Source organism: Chiloscyllium punctatum, chromosome 4 (assembly GCF_047496795.1).
Source record: "Chiloscyllium punctatum isolate Juve2018m chromosome 4, sChiPun1.3, whole genome shotgun sequence".
NCBI classification, from domain to species: Eukaryota; Metazoa; Chordata; class Chondrichthyes; order Orectolobiformes; family Hemiscylliidae; genus Chiloscyllium; species Chiloscyllium punctatum.
The window spans coordinates 81,182,288-81,201,312 of record NC_092742.1 but is presented as its reverse complement, the minus strand read 5'-3'; the positions used below and the strand labels follow the sequence as shown (position 1 = coordinate 81,201,312).

The 19,025-nt window shown below is 39.7% G+C and overlaps 1 protein-coding gene across 1 annotated transcript in view; it reads left to right on the top strand.

The window, feature by feature from the left end:
* The window catches only part of fntb (farnesyltransferase, CAAX box, subunit beta), an 86,235-nt gene that overhangs the window by 52,373 nt on the left and 14,837 nt on the right, over window positions 1-19,025 (top strand). Inside the window, exons 7-8 of the mRNA XM_072569148.1 lie at window positions 6,005-6,091; window positions 7,131-7,260. Of these exons, the coding sequence (XP_072425249.1) occupies window positions 6,005-6,091; window positions 7,131-7,260 (217 nt within the window). The remainder of the gene's footprint in view (window positions 1-6,004; window positions 6,092-7,130; window positions 7,261-19,025) is intronic.

Genomic DNA, 19,025 nt, shown 5'->3' with positions numbered 1-19,025 from the left:
AAAGCAAATCTTAGCAGGACTCATACACTTAATGGTAAGGTCCTCGTAGTTTTGCTGAACAAAGAGACCTTGAAAGTGGAGTCGCAGGTAGATAGGATAGTGAAGAAGGCGTTTGGTATGTTTTCCTTTATTGGTCAGAGTATTGATAATGGGAGTTGGAAGGTCATGTGGCTATACAGAACAATGGTTAGGCCACTGTTGGAATATTGCGTGCAATTCTGGCCTCCTTCCTATTGGAAAGATGTTGTGAAGTCCAAGACTAGAGGGCATAGGTTTAGGGTGAGAGGGGAAAGATATAAAAGAGACCTAAGGGGCAACTTTGTCATGCAGAGGGTGGTACGTGTATGGATTGAGCTGCCAGAGGAAGTGGTAGAGGCTTGTACAATTGCAACATTTAAAAGACGTCTGGATGGGTCTATGAAAAGGAAGGTTTTGAAGGGATATAGGCCTGGTGCTGGCAGGTGGGACTAGATTGGGTGGGGATATCTGGTCAGCATGGACGAGTTGAACTTAAGGGTCTGTTTCTGTGCTGTACATCTCTATGACTATCTCCAATGCACCATTTAAGTTAAGATGTACAACAAATAGACAGATTATTTAAAATTCTTTACCTTAAACATCATACTGCCTCATGAAATAAAACATCATGTTGAACTCCTGGGGAAGCCAATGCTTTTAATCAAACACTGAATGGAATTGCTGAAGTAGTTTAATTTATATTACAATCATATGTTTTGAAAAATTTTATTCATTTGTGGGATAATGCTATCACTCAAATTCCCCATTCATTTTCTCTCTCGCTAATTGCCTGAAAGGCAGTGGTGAACCCTGGCTGTTCATGTGGTATAGATATCCTACAATGAGTGTTTTCCCATTAAACAACCTATGTCAACAGTCTGTGTGACTTGGAATGAAATTTGTAACTGTTGTTTTTGCATTTATCAAATATGTTAGTCCTTCTAGTTGCTCGTGATCATGGTTTTGGAAGGCAATTTGCTGTAGGGCATCCCATGGATCTTATCTGCTGCAACAACATTGTTTTGGTGCTGGAGGGAGTAAATATTTAGGATGGGGGAATATTGTCAAGTAGATTAAGTTGTCTGGGATACTGTGGAGTTCCCTGCGTATTGTTGGAGCCTGCACTCTTTCAGGTGAGTGGAGAGTGTTCTATCTCCTTCCTTACCCATGTCTTGTAGGTGGTGGAAAAGCTTTGAGGATTCTTGTTCTTGTTATTGCTGTATTTATTTATATGAATGGTCCAGTTAAAGATCTGGTCAACTCTAGATTGCTCACGATGAGGGATTCAACAATTCTCATGCTGTTGAATATTAAAGGGGTGTGATTAGACTCTCCCTTTTGTTTGAGGTAGGAACTGCCTGGCACTTGCGAGGCACAAATATCTCTGAACAACTATTGACTCCAACCCAGAAATTGTCCAGAACTTGCTACATGCAAGTTCTTACTGATTATTATCTGAGAAACTGTACACTCCAAATGTCAGTGAGCATCCTGTTTCTGATCTAATGATGGAAAGTTATCAATACGGCAGCTGAGGAAACTTAAGATACTTTTGCAGTGTATCGAGAGACAGAGGTGATTGGCCTCCAAACATTGCAACCATCTTTCTTATATGATTCCAGCTATAGAAGGGATTTTCCCTGATTCACGTTGACTTAAATTTTAGTAGGACGCCTTCATGCCACAATCATCTGCTGCCTTGATGTCAAGTACAATCACTCCTGCCTCACCTTCGGAATTTAGCTCTTTGTCCATATTTGTACCAGGGCCATAATGTGGTCCAGACCTCATTTGGGGATCCAAAGTGTCAGTTCTGGTGAACAGTCAACAGACTCTAAATATTTACTTTGCTTTCTTCCCACAGATACTGTCCAATCTGCTGAGTTTTGCCAGCATTTCTGTTTTTGTTTCCGAAGCATTAATGAACATAAATGCTATCTGATCATATAATTAAGGACATCTTCCATGACTATGCTGCTGGGGCAATAAATGTTCTACTTTTTTTGGCAAAGACATACACAGGAATTTTTTCTTTCCTTAATGGCGGATGGCAGTGCCATAACAGGCTAAAGGAATGGCTAGTCTTGAGCACAGGGCGCACTCCGAGCAAGCCCTTTGCTGCATCCACCATACCCCTCTATTTCTGAATATGTGTGGTGTGAAGCCACTTGATCCACGTAGCAAAGATCTCAGGAGTATGCCAACAAGGATGCTGTATTTGACCCTGCCGTTCATTACCTCTTGCGATACCACATATATTGTTTGACATGTCATTAAACCAGAATTGTTCCCCTGCTTGGTAGCCAGATTGAGTTAGGGTGCAGTTATGTTACTGGTCACAGGTTGTATCTTTCAGCTTTTCAGTTTTGTTCTGCCAGATCTCCTCTGAATCTCTACTATTTAGCATAAAAGTTGTATTTCATAAGAGGTGATGTCTTTCGTGTGAAGAGGGATTGTGGTCACTTTTTCCAACACTGTTATGGAGAGTAATATCTATGACACATAGTTTGGTGTGTATGAGGTCAAGTAGATTTCTCCTCAATGGCTCTCTCTTCATCTGCCTCTGGTCTGGCAGATACGTCTTTCAGGACTCTGCCAGCTAGGCCAGTAATGCTGCCCTCTAAATATATTCTGTAACTGTGCTATCATTAATGTTCCTTCCATGGTGTTCAACACTGGTTACCTATTTGTGATCCAGGGGAATGGTATTTGGAAATTAGCTGCAAGTTTGACCTGTAACCATGCTACCTCGTGAGGTCCAGAATTGATGCTGAGGATCCTGGTCCATTCTGGACTGAATATGTCACCACCTCTAACCTGTCTCGCTCATAGGACAGGGTTTGGTGATGTAGAAATTGGACATGAACGAAGATCATTTGAGTATGGTCTGTATGTTCTGCATTTAGAAGCAAATATTTTTGCACAGGGAAAGTTACTAGTCTAAACTTTATGGATTTTCAGTCAATGAATCTAGTAGTCTGTATTTGGAGCAAGTGCAGTACTTATGAATATCACTGTTCAGCCTACTTTGATGGAAGCATTGCTGATTATTTGAATGCCCTTGGGGAAAAGAAGATTCTGGGTTAAATATAATCTTTCATGTCCCTGGTTCTTCATGGCAAATCATGTGCATTTTGCCTCTTAACCATTTCTGCATTCATGTTATATCTCCAACTATTACCTCTCTATGATAGCAGTAAATATCCTGGAGATTCCAGAGTAGTAATCTGTATCATTGAGTCTTTGGATTATCAGTGCACCACATTGGTCATGTTAGAACAATGTTTTATTTCAGTACCTAACTTCCATTTATCATACATAGAAAGCATTTGCTTGACACCTTTAAATTTTTTGAATGAGAGATTTTCCAGTTGTTTTTGTTTTCAATTTAAAGACTCCGAGGTGTGAATCTGAAGCATGAATTGATGTTTGGTTCATTTGCTTTTTTATTCCGTGTTGGGTTTCTTTCTCTTGAATTATGTGTTATGACACAGCAGGAAACCCATCTGCTAATTAAACCAAGCACAGAGAAAAGCTCACCTCGCCTTGTAATCTGTTAAAGTATGAGTGACAGAGAACTACCTAAATTCTAGTATTGAAAGAATAAAAAATCAATTTTTTTAACTCTGAAAGTGAGCATTAAACAACTGTTTACAACTCGAAGCCTCCTTTCGCTAAAAGATTTGTTATGTATCTCCCACTCTATAACAATTATAATGATCCAATAAAGCCCCTAGCAGACTGCAGCTATCATCTCCGGTGTCGATCTTCCTCTGTTTGTAGATCTCCCTGGGTCGTCATCGGTCTTCTGCTGCAAAGATGTTTCATATGAAAAAGGTACCTTTGACCGTGTGTATTGAATAGCAACCTTTCAATGGCAGTTGGTGCGCTTTCTGGCTAACTGTCCAAAATGCCTGCTTTTTTTTATATCCCAAATGTCAGATCGTCTCATTAGTTCGATGTTGTCAAAACAGTAAAATTCAAATTCAATTGGGTTTTAGTATCTTGGGGCATAATTTAAACTGGTTGAATTCGAACTGCAGTGAAAACAACTCCGGTATCTAGATTACAGCCAAATGTTCCATCTTTCAAATTTCCAGCACATTGTGACTACCAGTCAGTCACATGACAGGTGCTTGCCAGCTTTCAGCTTTCACTCTCTCTTAAAGGTACAGTACACACTTTCAATTGCATAATATATGAAACAAGATAAAGCTCTCAATCCATTTCAGGGTGGTTAGGATTTTAAGCTGCACCAGATGTTCTCTCTATATAAAAAAAGTTGCTCCTTTAATTGCTGTTCCCTCTGCAATCAAGTGGAACACTAATTACATAATTTGAACTACCAGGATGAAACATGATGCACGTTGTCATTCACGGTGAACAAAAGACACAAGCTGTCAGTTCACATAGCATTGGCTTTCAGCGCAATAGAATAAGAGTTGTTGAACCAATTAAAATGTACTGTATATATTTCTTTACCTCAGCATGGAGCTGTCAATCAATAAACAAAGAGCAACTAGCTGGTTGGTTTACCTGCTTGGTAGGAAGGTACATTCCAATATCGATTGGTTCTAAAACACTAGCTACCTCTGGACTGAAATCAATTTCAAAGGCAGTGTTCACACCTATAACTGCCTTTTAAACTTCATCCGCATCTGTGTTTGCAGTAGTTCATCAAAATTGGTGTTTCCATAACCATAAAATTCATAAGTCAATAAATAGATCACATTCTGATTTGAATCACAATTTATTTTTTAAAAACTGTTATATCAAACTTTGAAGATCATTTTGTCACTGCAAAGGATTTTTGTCTTTGGAATTCACTATTGTTCTATCATAGCCGTGTGTCCAAATAATGTTTGAAAACTAGTAGGTCTTTTCTTGAAAAGTTGAATTTAAAAAGAAAATTGCAGAGAAAACCAGATCACATTCTAAATGAGAAATCATGGATCATACAGTTTCCAAAAGGAGTCACAAAGAGGCCATTGCAAGCAATAGGTTAACATTCTTGAAATTACTCCACATAGTTTGGATCCCATCACTAAGTTGCCCTTTATTTACACATGGAGAGTACTTGACACTGATCCAGCTCTCTCAGAGCCAGCTCAGAGTTACAGGATATCTGACACTCCTGTTATCTGTCAGCCCAGGCTCCCTGATTGGACCATTTTAACAGCCCCAATCAGGGAACTTATATTCTGAGTCCATCTGGGTGACACCATTACAATCTCTACAATTCTGCCCTTTCATTTCAAAGCCTAGAGTTGGATGGAGAATTATATTGTTATCTGTGATTTATGTAAGGATGAATTTGTCTTGCTGAAGCCCTGATAATGGTCAGTTCAGTTCACACCACAAAACTACAATTTTGCAAGGAGGCTTTAAAGATATCTTTTGAAAGGTAACATTTTCCAAAGTTTGACGGACTGTGGTCTTGGAGCTTGGGATCGAGTTGTATGACTGGAACAAGGCCAGAGTAGTTTTGCTTTACATATCACTGATGTAACACTTTGTTTGGTAGTACTGGATGCTGAGTGCTTCAGCAGTGATATTTTGATGAATGCAATAACTCATCCAAAATTTTAAAGTGCTTGGTGCGTTATAGTAATCAAATTGATCTAAAAATTTGTATTTTTAAGAGTAAATATATTTACGTGTATAATTAATGCTGCTTGTCTTGGCTTCTGTGCAAAGACTGGAGGGATTGACAATGTAGCAGATGCGAATCAAGCTGTTAAGAGTACAGGATGCTTAGCTTTAAGGTTCTTCTGTTTCCTGATTAAAACTGCAGCATTTGAAATTATTTATTTGCAAGTGAAAACACTGTTCAAAGACTTAAACTTTGTTTTTTGATAAATTATTAACATCAGTAATGTGAAGAATAAAAATCACAAATTCATTATTTTGAAATGTTCCCTACTGATTTCAAACACTTTTCATTAAATGATGCAGGAAACAAATGTACTGTTCTGCTATTTTCTAGGAGTGCCTACTGTGCGGCATCTGTTGCATCCTTAACGAACATCATCACACCAACGTTGTTTGAGGGGACACCTGAGTGGGTGTTAAGGTTAGTATCTATGAGATGAGAAAAATCAATAGACAATTCAATTGTTTTCAAATGTTGTGAATTAGTATTGATGTTTGGGATGCATTGCTAATGTGCTGCTTCTGAATAATCATGTAATGTGAGAAGGGTCTATTCACATTAATTATATTTGTTTGTATCCTTTACTCAATTGCACTATCTATTAGATGCCTCAATGCCCAGCTTAGATGGGAGGATGGGCAGTCCGCTGAATTGCATCCCATGACTAGATGAGCACAGCATGATTAGCAGTTGAACTGCTGTGAAGAAAATTCTCCTTTTCAACTGTCATCTCATAGCATTTGCAAATATCCAATAAAGGTGCAGAAACGTTGTAAATACAGTTGAGATTGCAATTGGAATTTAGGTCACCTCTTCATCTAATGAAATGTTATTGAGCCAAAATGCTGCCCATGTTCAATTAATGTTTGAGTATCAATTCTAAAAACTGATTGGACAAACTCTTTTGGGAAAGTGTATTCTATTCTTTCTATGTCGTCTGCATTCAATATCTCTCCAAAACTGCAGTGTACAGGAAGTAAAGAAGTTGCCATTGGAACAGTGTCACTTTCAGCCTCACTAAACTGCTATGATGTAGGTTTCTTTATTGTGAAGAAATTCAGAAGCATTTTTAGATGTGACTTTTAAATTTGGTAATGTTACTATATAAAGCAAAATGCAAATCTGACAATTACAAACTTAAGCTTTTGGCAGTGTTTCAAATATATGATCACTTAAGTGTGCATACATTCAAGAAACCTATCTTGAGGTTGTTTTTTTTAACAATATACCCGGGATTTTGGATCATGTGAAGCTGGTCATGAAAAGCTGACCATTTCATGTCAAAGCAAAAAGATTGAAAAATCATTGTATGTGAAAGATGTGTCAAAACAGAAAATTAAACATGGTCTTGCAGCATATCTCTGAGCATGCTTTGTAGAAAGGAACAGCACCAAGGGGAAGTGCAAAATTAATTTTGACTACCTTTTGAAGAACAGTGACAATTGTGTTTCCTTTACAGATGTCAGAATTGGGAGGGTGGGATTGGTGGTGTACCTGGAATGGAAGCCCATGGTGGCTATACTTTCTGTGGTATGGCTGCCATGGTTATCCTTAAAAAGGAGTGGATGCTGGACCTCAAAGCTTTGTTAGTAAGTCTGAACTTCTTAACATTTTTTTAGTGTTTTTTGTTTCATATAAAAAAATTTCAAAGTTTGGGAGAAGATTTGTAGCTCGGGTGCTCGTTGTTGTGGTTCTGTTCGCCGAGCTGGGAATTTGTCATGCAAACGTTTCGTCCCCTGTCTAGGTGACATCCTCAGTGCTTGGGAGCCTCCTGTGAAGCGCTTCTGTGCTGTTTCTTCCGACATTTATAGTGGCCTGTCTCTGCCGCGTCCGGTTGTCAGTTCGAGCTGTCCGCTGTAGTGGCCGGTATATTGGGTCCAGGTCGATGTGTTTGTTGTTATAGAGTCTGTGGATGAGTGCCATGCCTCTAGGAATTCCCTGGCTGTTCTCTGTTTGGCTTGCCCTATAATGGTAGTGTTGTCCCAGTCGAATTCATGTTGCTTGTCGTCTGTGTGTGTGGCTACTAAGGATAGCTGGTCGTGTCGTTTCGTGGCTAGTTGGTGTTCGTGTATACGGATCGTTAACTGTCTTCCTGTTTGTCCGATGTAGTGTTTTGTGCAGTCCTTGCATGGGATTTTGTACACTACATTAGTTTTGCTCATGTTGGGTATCGGGTCCTTCGTTCTGGTGAGTTGTTGTCTGAGCATGGCTGTTGGTTTGTGTGCTGTTATGAGTCCTAGTGGTCGCAGTAGTCTGGCTGTCAGTTCAGAAATGCTCCTGATGTATGGTAGTGTGGCTAGTCCTTTGGGTTGCGGCATGTCCTCGTTCCATTTCTGAACTGACAGCCAGACTACTGCGATCACTAGGACTCATAACAGCACACAAACCAACAGCCACGCTCAGACAACAACTCACCAGAACGAAGGACCCGATACCCAACACGAGCAAAACTAATGTAGTGTACAAAATCCCATGCAAGGACTGCACAAAACACTACATCGGACAAACAGGAAGACAGTTAACGATCCGTATACACGAACACCAACTAGCCACGAAACGACACGACCAGCTATCCTTAGTAGCCACACACACAGACGACAAGCAACATGAATTCGACTGGGACAACACTACCATTATAGGGCAAGCCAAACAGAGAACAGCCAGGGAATTCCTAGAGGCATGGCACTCATCCACAGACTCTAACAACAAACACATCGACCTGGACCCAATATACCGGCCACTACAGCGGACAGCTCGAACTGACAACCGGAAGCGGCAGAGACAGGCCACTATAAATGCCGGAAGAAACAGCACAGAAGCGCTTCACAGGAGGCTCCCAAGCACTGAGGATGTCACCTAGACAGGGGACGAAATGTTTGCAAGACAAATTCCCAGCTCGGTGAACAGAACCACAACAATAATAAAATTTGTCTGATTTAAGGACCTCAGTTGAAAGAACAAATTGGATTAGTTACTTTCTAATTGATATTGGGATATTCGAACTGCGATCACATTGCTAACATGATGGAGCAACTAAACTGTCATTGAGTCAACAATAATGACAGACCAGAATATTTATCTTTGCATCTCTTCAATTGTCAGTTGATTATGTTTGATTCCACTTGCACTTACTCCAACATTTCTGATTACTGTTTTCGAGATCTTGTATGTCTTGAGGAAAATTGTTTAAACTGTGATTTATCATCAGTCACTATAACATTTTTACTCCATTCCCTTGTATTAATTTTCTCCACTATTTTTATGGCTCTGTATATACTCACTTATAGAGAATTTTGATAATTGTATGATGATTGTAAACCTCCTGAAGGTATGGCAGTTCATTTTTATTCTCAAGAAGCACGCACAGCTATTAAAACTAATGAGGCTGGGATTATTTTTTTAATGAGAAAATGGTGCCTGTTCCTAGCACGGAGTCAGATTTGACCTTTTAGGTGGCAGCTGCTATAAAGATTACCAGCAAAGAAATTTTAAAGCTGATTGTCAACTCATTTGTCATATCTTTTCTAATTTGAAATCATGCCTTCACAACTCGCCTCTTGATATTTTCTTGAGTGAGTTTATGATTAAAGTATTTCACACTTAATCTTTGCCCACCTAGAAACTGGATTCCTCAGTGGATTGGGGTCTTGTGAATGTAATACTTGTTTTAAGTAGAGTGAGCAATGCTATCAACTACACAATAATATTGCAGTCCCGTTCAATTCAAAATTAGTTTGCAAATATCCGGATGACGAGAAGGTAGCCAACTAAAGGATTTTATAAGGGAAGGTCAAACCTGCAAATATCAAAGAGTCTCTTGAGCTGGAGCTTTAGCAGTTGGAGGAAATGTGGCAATGTGGAACAGTTGTACTTTAGGAGGCTTTGACAAAGTAAAACATAGAAACTTTGAGAAGATTGATTGATATGCAGTTGTGGCGTTAAATAAAAGAGAGAAAGAATGATGGTTCAGGGTGATTTCTCAAAGTGATTGGATTCTTTTTGTGATGTTGTCAAGCTCACATTTATTGCTCCATTTCTTATTGCCCTTGAACTGAATGAAATGGTCTCACAAGCCAGAGGACAGTTGTTATAGGTCTGGAGGCATGTAGGGGAGACCAAATAAGAATGGTAGATCTTCTTCCCTAAAAGACATCAGTGAACTAGATGGTTTTATTCCAATGATAGTTACATGAATGATTTGAATATAGGGCTAAAGAACTTTATATCTAAATTTGCAGTAGATAGTAAAATGGAAGACAGTAAATATTCTGAAGTGTAAAGGAAGGTGCAAGGCCTCATTAATACGATTGCTAAACAACCATCTAGCCAGAATTTTACCAATGTAGGTGGGAATTGCACATTCAGATCCTATGGAATCTCCAATATAGACTTCAAGGGAATTGACTGGAAACTTGAAGATCCCCCCCCTCTGCCTGTCGCTCTCCAAAAGTATCCATTTAAATTGGAGAACTTGAAGGCTCCTGCAGTTCAGTAAATAGCGACAGGAAGATGTTAGATAATCAAATACTTAGTCAAGTGCTTGAGTAATTATTACATTGATCTTACAACCCTGTACACCCAATTAACCCTTTCCAAGACCCTGACCTTATACCAAGTCTGCGTTTGATTTATTGTTGTTATATGCACCTAGATGTAGTGAAAAGTATTGTTTTGCTTTCTTGACAGGCTGATTGTTTTGCCAACCTGATACACTTTCTATGGTACAGATTGCATAATACGGTGTTACAGCCACCGAGAAGGTGCAGAGAGAGATGAACATTTAGCATCTGAGAGGCCCATTCAAATGTCTGATAACAGCAAAGATGAAGCTGTTCTTGAATCTGTTTGTACATGTATTCACACTTTATATCTTCTGGTGGACGGAACAGGGTAGAAGAGAGTATAACTGGGATGGGAGGGGCCGTTGATTATGTTGGTTGCTTTCCTGAGGCAGTGGGAAGTATGGACAGAGTTAATGGTGGTTTGTATAGTGGACTGGGCTGTATTCACAACTCTGTTGGCTCTTCCGGTCTTGGAAGAGCAGCTGCCATACCACACTGCGATGTATCCAGGTAGGATGCTTTCTAAGGTGTATCTGTAAAAATTGGTAAGAGTCCTTGTGGACACGCTAACCTCCTTAGCCTTCTAAAGAAGTGGAGACAATGTTGTTGTTATAATTATGAGGTGTGCAAAATTGTGCTTTACTCCTAATGGTGGCATACCATTCCTTTTCACAAATGTATCATAAACCCAATACTTTTGCAGATATTGTCTCTATTTTTAAAGCTAATCTACAGCTTACATTAGTCCAATGGGAAATGTCTTTTCACCCAACTCAACACCAAATTTATTCAGAACTCAGCATTTCTTCCAGGACCCAATAATATTTATGCATTTGGCAGAAGTCACCCCCAGCAATCTGTCTTACTCCTTCTGTAACAAAAACATTGGAAATCTAACAGACCTGGAAGCAAGGTATTGGACTAGAAGTTAATGGAGGAGGAACAGCAAGGTTTTGGAGGCAGATACCCAACACAAACTTGAATAGTGCATTAAGTCCAACTCAAGATTTTAGGGAGTGCCTGGAAGGGGCCCTCAGTGGAGAAAGTCAAAAGAAATTTTCATTTCAAGGGTTACTAAGAAAGGTAGTTTATATTTTGAGTTTTAGTTTATTCATTTGAGTGGAAGACTTATTTGATAGAAGACTGTCTACAATCAGTTTATAAGTCTATGTATGATGTGATTACTAACTTGCTTATTTTATCTTTTGTAAAATAAATTCACTTGATAGTTAGAACTTAAAACCAGATCTGACGTGATGCTCTACTGTTGAAATCAAGAGTGAGATCTCAGGTACCGAATAAATTCAGCAGCTAAAGTTAATTACAAACTGGGTTTTGCTGCTCACCTCGCAGGCACATTAGTGAAATCCTAACTAGCTATCAAGGCAAGAATTGACGTTGTCAAAGGAATGGAGAGTTAGGCTCACCCATAAGGGATCTAAGTCCTGAAAACCAAAGCAATCTTGACTAGCAAAGCTAGAAATGAACCAAAATTGTGACTGATTCCCATTTGGTGCTCTCTGTTCCATACCTTTTTATATTCTGCATCTGATGCCTTTGGGTTTGCACCCATAGTTTGACAGAGGTAAAAGTGGTAATATATTCCTTTTAAATGCTACTTTGACAATCTCTCGCAGTCATGTCGAGCCCTTGTGTTTCAACAATCTGGAAGAGGAGTTACCTAGAGAGCTGGAGAGTAAATAACAAATCAACCAGGATGTTATTGACTTTATGAGCAGTATATTCTTATAATAAAATTGTTATGAAAAGCATTAGTTTGCTGTGCATCTTCAGTGAGTTTAAGTAGAAAGTTTCTTTGTGATATTCTTAGATACCAGCAGTCCATTGGAGCCACGAAGATTGTTATATTTATCCCTTCTGGCTGAGAAGATTCCACATCTTGATGTCAAGAGGTTGTGAATTCAAAGTCTATTACAGAATTTGAGCTTGTAATTCTAGTTGACACAACTAATAGAGTACTGTATTTTTGCAAGTGTTTTCTTGTTTCACTTTTGTTCAAATGGGAATGGGTATTGTAGCAGTATTAGAAAACCTTCTCCAAAAGTTAATTGCTCAAAAAAAAAGTATCAAAGTAGATGATCTGATTTTTCCAATTTCGTATCTTTGGGATGTATGGGCAAGTTAGCGGCCACAGTTACCTCCAAACAATAATGTATGCATTTTTAAAAAGTATATGGAGAGAAAAGGAACACTACATTTATATTGCACCTGTCAACCACCAGATGTCTCAAAGGACTTTGAACTGTAAACACTAATGTATTTTAGAAAATGCAGCAGCCATTTTGCATTCAGCAAGTTCCCACAATGGGAAGGTAGATATGGTGCATGTTTAAGACAGTAGTTGCATTGCAGCAGTTATAGAAGGATGACCTGGGATCATAAACAAATCACTTTTTCAATTTATCAGGTTGTAACCAAGGAAGTTCCATAAGGATCAGCGCTGGGTCCTTAACCAGTTAGAGTCTATATTAATGCCTTTAATGCACTGAATGCAATATCTCCAATTTACAGATGATGCAAAACTAGATGGGAAAGTCAAAATGTGAGAAGTACTCAAAAATGCTGCAGACAGATACACAATTTAAGTGAGAGGGTAGGAAGCTGGTATGCTGTGGGAAAAGTAAAGATGAGAGATGACTAAATATTGGTTTGTAGAAGGATTTGGGTATCCTTGTACAAGAATAAAGAAGGTTAACTTGTTGGTTTTGCAATAAAAGGAAGCTCTGTCATCTCAAAAGTGTGCATTGAATAGTCAGGTGAATTGTTTTGATATTCATGTTCTTGTCTTTTGCCAACTGAGATTGAAAAGGAAGTTGGTGGGGAACTGACTTATTTTCTATACAATTTGATAGACGAAAAGCAGCTTCACCAAATGGCCAAAGAAGATTGGGGCCTTCCATCAAGTCCTTTTCATAATTTTAAAGACCTCGGTGAAAAGCCCTTTAGTCTTTGCTTTTCTGGGTAAAAGAGCCCCAGACTGTTCAAACTTCTTTGTATATGATTTCTTGATGGACTCAATTTTACAGTTCTAGTTTCATCCTTGAGAATTTGTTTTGTCCAATACCTCATCTTTTTGTAACATCCTTTTGCATACCAGGGTTGTTCGTGGTACCCTGTGTGTGTACTTGGAGTTTCAAAGGATACAGAGTAAGTGGCATAGGAGTAATTAGTAATCCAGTTTCTTGTCTGCCGTTGGTTAACCAATAATTTGGTTAACAATAAATAGTTATTTTACTTTTACTGACAAAACTTGATGCGAATTATATTTGTCCAGAACAGCAGTCTGCCAAGAAAGTAGATCATCTTGGTGATCTAATGGGTAATTACACATTTGTGATGGCTTATAGGATAGTAGGGTTTGATTGGCATTTTTCCCAATTGAGTCATGGTGGGTGGGTAAGGTTTTTAGAAGCAATAATCAGAAAACATTAGCAGGCATTTGAAGAGTTCTGAGTTAATTAAGGAGAGCCACACGGATTTATAGAAGGCAGGTTGCCCTTGATTAGTCTAGTTGAGTTTTAAAAATTAGTTAAAAAGGGAAAGGATTTGATGTTATTTGAATGGACTTGACAAAGCGCCACGTTAAAGATAGGCTAACAAGATTGAGGCTTATGAAAAAGTAGCTTGGAATCCTGTTGCTTCATGTGCATAGATCTTTGAAGATTGCAAGTTATTGATCCAAAAGACACAGATTTTGGCCTTCATAAACAGAAATGTAGAGTAGCAATACAGACAAATTGTGCTGAAGTTTTATAAAGTTCTGCCTAAGGCCACAATTCGAGTATTGTGTCCAGTTCTTTTCACCATGCTTGTCCAATGTGAGCATCCTCGAATATTAAGACGACTCATCCGAAGCTTCACCATTGCTGCTAAGATCTGAATGAGTGGATAAATGACAGTGTTGATTAACTAGGCAGTGTGCTTGTTGATACTTTAAACTAGGATGATTGAGAAAGGAGAGTCACACAGATGTACAATTCCAAAAACAATGTTGAAGTTAACTCAAGTAACCCTGTGAATCAGCAAAGTTGAGGCAAATTTTAACTTGAGGATTGTGTTTGCTTGTGAGCAGGTGGGAATTTGAAAGTGCAGAAATTGATACCACGTCAGTAAGCCAGTTCCAATTACTGCGTTTAACTGCAGTGCATATGAACATGGAGAGGCAAGTCATTAATATTGATCAAATTGTCAAATAGCAACATAGTTTTTGAATGTTACTTTGGGTACAGGGTTTCCTAGAATTCGCCAGTGAATATGCAGTGAGAACAGGGTGTCACTTGAGGCAGCTGAAGATATACCAAGGTAAGATGTCAAGCACAGCATAATTCTTCCCGGATTATGTAGAAGTTTTGTTCAGAGAAATTGTGCTGAATAGTTTCTTCCACAAATTTCAACGTTTTTATAGCTCATCAACTTTGGAGCTTTGGACCTGTCCGATTAGTTTGAGGTGCCGCTGGTGCTGTTTTACTCTGGACCTTGGATGAGGACTAAGATGATCAGCAGCAAGAGAAAGAGCAACAGCCTGCTCCTATCAGTCCTACTGCTTCATAAGATAAGGAGAAGGCCCGAACTGTGCAGTTCACGGGTGGCAACACACACACTATGTGTACAGACAAAGGATAAACTTACTTGACACCAGTATGTAAGGGGGTCCAGAGTCTGCTAGAATAAAAAGCGTCTCCTACAGGTTGTGGCAGAGATACTTTGCCTTTAGCAGTTAAAGTCACCATTATAGTCACCTTCTTTCCCTTTGGTTCCTTCTAGTGCTACAACTGAGACATCTGCAGGATCTTGGCCTAAAACTGCATAGGATAGGTGAATGATGACTTGGTTGTCAAGGTGAGCAAGGTTAGCCACAGATTAAGAAAGAGTGGGAAGATTTTGGTTTGCAGCTCTGGCTGGCTTCCTATCACCCGGAAGGAAAAGCCAATAAAACTGGCCAATGACAGATTTGGTCCAGCTTGTCTTGTAATGGAGCTCCTGTATGTTTGTTTTCAAGTATTTTTTGATTTTCTATCCTCTGGGAGGTGCAGGTTGTCATCAGGCAAACCCATTTAGAAATTGATGTAACCCGAGATCACCAGCTGTATCTTTCAACTGAATGGCATTCATTCCATCAACGTATAGTTGGCAAATAACCATAAAAGGTTACTAATGCAGATGGGGTGCAACATTCTCTGGCACCTATTTTGATGCTATGTTTTTTCCTTCCACTTGTCTACCCTTTACAATCTGTCCATACCTTGAAGCAGCTGGCTGTTCGAGGTCAAAGGATTCCCACTGATGAAATCTGTGAGGAACCCAAACAATGAATGGTAGGAGCAATGTGATCAAAATTATTCAGCCAACCATCAGAATGTTGGAGATGTGCTTCAAGTGTCTGGACAGATCTGAGGCTTTCTTTAACAAGCAACACCCATGCTCTCCAGAGTGTTTACTTGTGGTAAACTGATGCTATGCATAGCAACAAGGTTTAGACCTACAAGAGGAAAAAGGCACAGAGTGCAAGACCTCTTCTGAGTGTGATGTGGCCAAAGCACCAAAATGCAGGTAAATTGTTGCCCAGGATGACATCATTGTGAAATTCAGTTGGGGTCTCCCAGTGCAACCATCTGATAGCCACACCTTAAATATTACTCTTTTTCCTCTTTCCCCTTTCCCCTTTCCCCAACATGAAGCGACCCTGTAAGTAACCAAGCATCTGAATTTCACAGCCCCACGTCTACCCATTGCTTGGCACCAGATCTTAATATTCATTCCAAGTGCATAAACCACTTCCCAAGGAGCAGGCAAAAAATGGTCATTGTCAGAAAGTTCTGGAAACTAATTTTTCAGCATGAATTAAACAAAATGTTAACATTCTGACACTGTATAACACATCCGTATGCATGCCCTTGTGTAACTACCTTCTCTTCCTCTTCCTTTATGATGCAACTTCTGTTGTTTCAGCAGAGGTAGAATCAGGCTGCTCAGATAATGACTGTGACTGCTGAGTTGATATTGGTTAGCCTCTTGTCTATTGGTGCCAGTACCTTTTGCAGGCTTTGTTTTTAAATTCATTCACGGGATATGGGTGTCACTAACCAGGCCAGTATTTATTGCCCATCCCTTATTTCTCGGAGGTCAGTTGAGAGTCAATTACGTTGCTCTGGGTCTGGAGGCACGTCTAAGGCACACCAAGTAGTCTTAACCAATGGAATGCAAGGTAGCGTTTTGGTACCTTGACTGAAGTGGTGCCAGCTGTCTAATAAGTGGAAACACTGTGAGGAAACTTGCAGCTGGTGATGTTTTCATGTATCTGCTGTCCTGTCCTTTTGGTGGCAGAGGTTGAGAGTTTGAAAGCTTTGTCTAAGGTACCTTGGTGAGTTATTGCAGGGCATGTTGTCGATGTTACACACTGCTGCCACTGTGCTTTGCTAGTGGAGGGAGTAAATTTTGAAGATGGTCCATGGGAGTCCAGAACTAGAGGGCATAGGATTTGGGTGAGAGGGGAAAAATATAGAAGAGACCTAAGGGGCAACTTTACCACACAGAGGGTGGTACGTGTATGGAATGAGCTGCCAGAGGAAGTGGTGGAGGCTGGTACAGTTGCAACATTTAAAAGGCATTTGGATGGGTATATGAATAGGAAGGGTTTGGAGGGATCTGGGCTGGGTGCTGGCAGGTGGGACTAGATTGGGTTGGGATATCTGGTGGGTATGGACAGGATGGAATGAAGGGTGTGTTATGTGCTGTACATCTCTATGACTATGAATCAAGTCCCATGGTCCACAGGCACTCCTGTGCTAGCCATAAGCTGGAGAACATTTTGCTCCAGTAGAATGATGAATAGGGTTTCATGCATGTTATTTCAGTTGCATTTGCTGTGTGAAAGCTGTTGGTGAGGATCTGGCTTGTATTCATTTGATCACCCTGTTTGATGTTTCATGTGACCATTTTTTTCTTTGGACAAATATGTCATCTCAAAGGCATTCAATAGCAAGCTACTTGTGCTTGAGAGTCTACCAATCTCTATGCAAAAGGTTATAGTGCAGCTGGAAGGCACCCTTTTTTTTTAACCTTCTGCTCCAGAAGTATCCTGTGGAATTATGACTTCGAAAGTATAGCATCTGCATCCAGCTCAGCAGAGTTTGGACCATCTGGAAACCTTTGAAGTCGATTTGCTATCACTGTCCACCTTTGCTGTCTGCTCTTGCTCACTTGTGATATATGAGCCACTAGGTCCCACTAGATGTGCGGTTAAATGAGCCTTTTTTTGTTATTGATCACTTTTGAGGTATTCTCGTCCTCCAGGTATGTGTGAGGTTGGAGACATGCATAGATCTGCTAAATTAATAATATTTTAAATGTTCATCAGGCAATGATCATATTTTTCTTGTTACCAATAGATCAACGTGACCAAGCTCTTATGCCTGACATTTAATTTGGCCATTAGGTAGCATGTTGTAACTCCCCTGATGTCCAAGAGTGCTTCCTCTGAAGCAGAGAGTTCGTTGACGCTTACATTCCAGTCTCTGTGTCGTCTTCTTGCCTATTTACCTTTTTAAAGGGAGGAGGGGGTAGAAGACACCCGTGAGTCTTGGAAGTGTAGAATCATGGTAGTGCATAACAAATATTTGTTAAAGGTGATTGTGAGGTGTAAAGGCTTGGAATTGCTTAACGATGGGTATGTGTGTATCAAAGATGAATTAACAGGTAGAGACATGAGAAAACGTATAGGCAGAAAAAGATCAGTGCACCTGCAAGATTGGTAAGCGTGAAGAGTATGATAATGCACACATCAGTAATTGTATTCAGTTTGGTTATTTTAATTAAAACCTGTTGAAGTATGTAATTAGAAATATGTTTGTTTACAGAATGCCGTATTGCCAGTTTCTGCTTCCTATCTATTTCCCCCCCCCCCACCACTGACCCGGCAATCTCTTTCTACAATTGTTGTAAGATACTTTAGTTAACATGTTTATATCTATTCTGACCTCTCTGGAACAGGCAGTACTGAATCCAAGCCTTTTGGTTCAGAGACAGTGTCACTACACTATGCCAAAACATGCTCTGTGGGTATTTTGTAACCAATTATGCATTTCTGCAGCCAATGAGTCTTAAACTCAGAGCAGGGATAATACCACTGCACCGCAAGAACCCAGTTTTGTGTGTTTTAATACAGTTGGCTCATTAATTCCTCTAAGTTCCTGCTTTACTATAATAAATACACTGCTTTTCATATTGAATCCATGGTCCTGCTGCTGACATCCTTCACTAGTTCCAGTCATACCTTTGTTTTGCTGACCAGCATCTCAACTCCATCAGTAGTGCACAGTATCAGCCCCAGCAATATCATTATCAGTGACACACTTGTACACCTTCAGCCTCATATTCAGAGAACAGCCTGTGAAAGTGTTTGCTCCATTCTGTCATTTCCTTGTGTCTCGTTCACAACTTCCCACTCCTTCAACCATCATATTTGCAATGTGCCTTTTTAAATACTGGATTGAAATCATCTGCTCATGATCTCATCATGCCCATTCACCCTAACTGATCTACAAACTTGGAAATAATATGCGAACCCAGCGGTTTGATTGTAGCACCATCAAGTGTCAAGTTGCCCTTACTTCTGGTTTTCTTGTGTGCCACTGCATCCTTCTCCTTTCTCTTCCCACTCCCCGCACATCACAAAATTAAAACTCATCCCCTAATATCTTGACATAAGCAAGTAATAACAAATATGAGCAATCCATTCTACTGACTAGTTTTTTTTGTAATGGAGGGGAAAT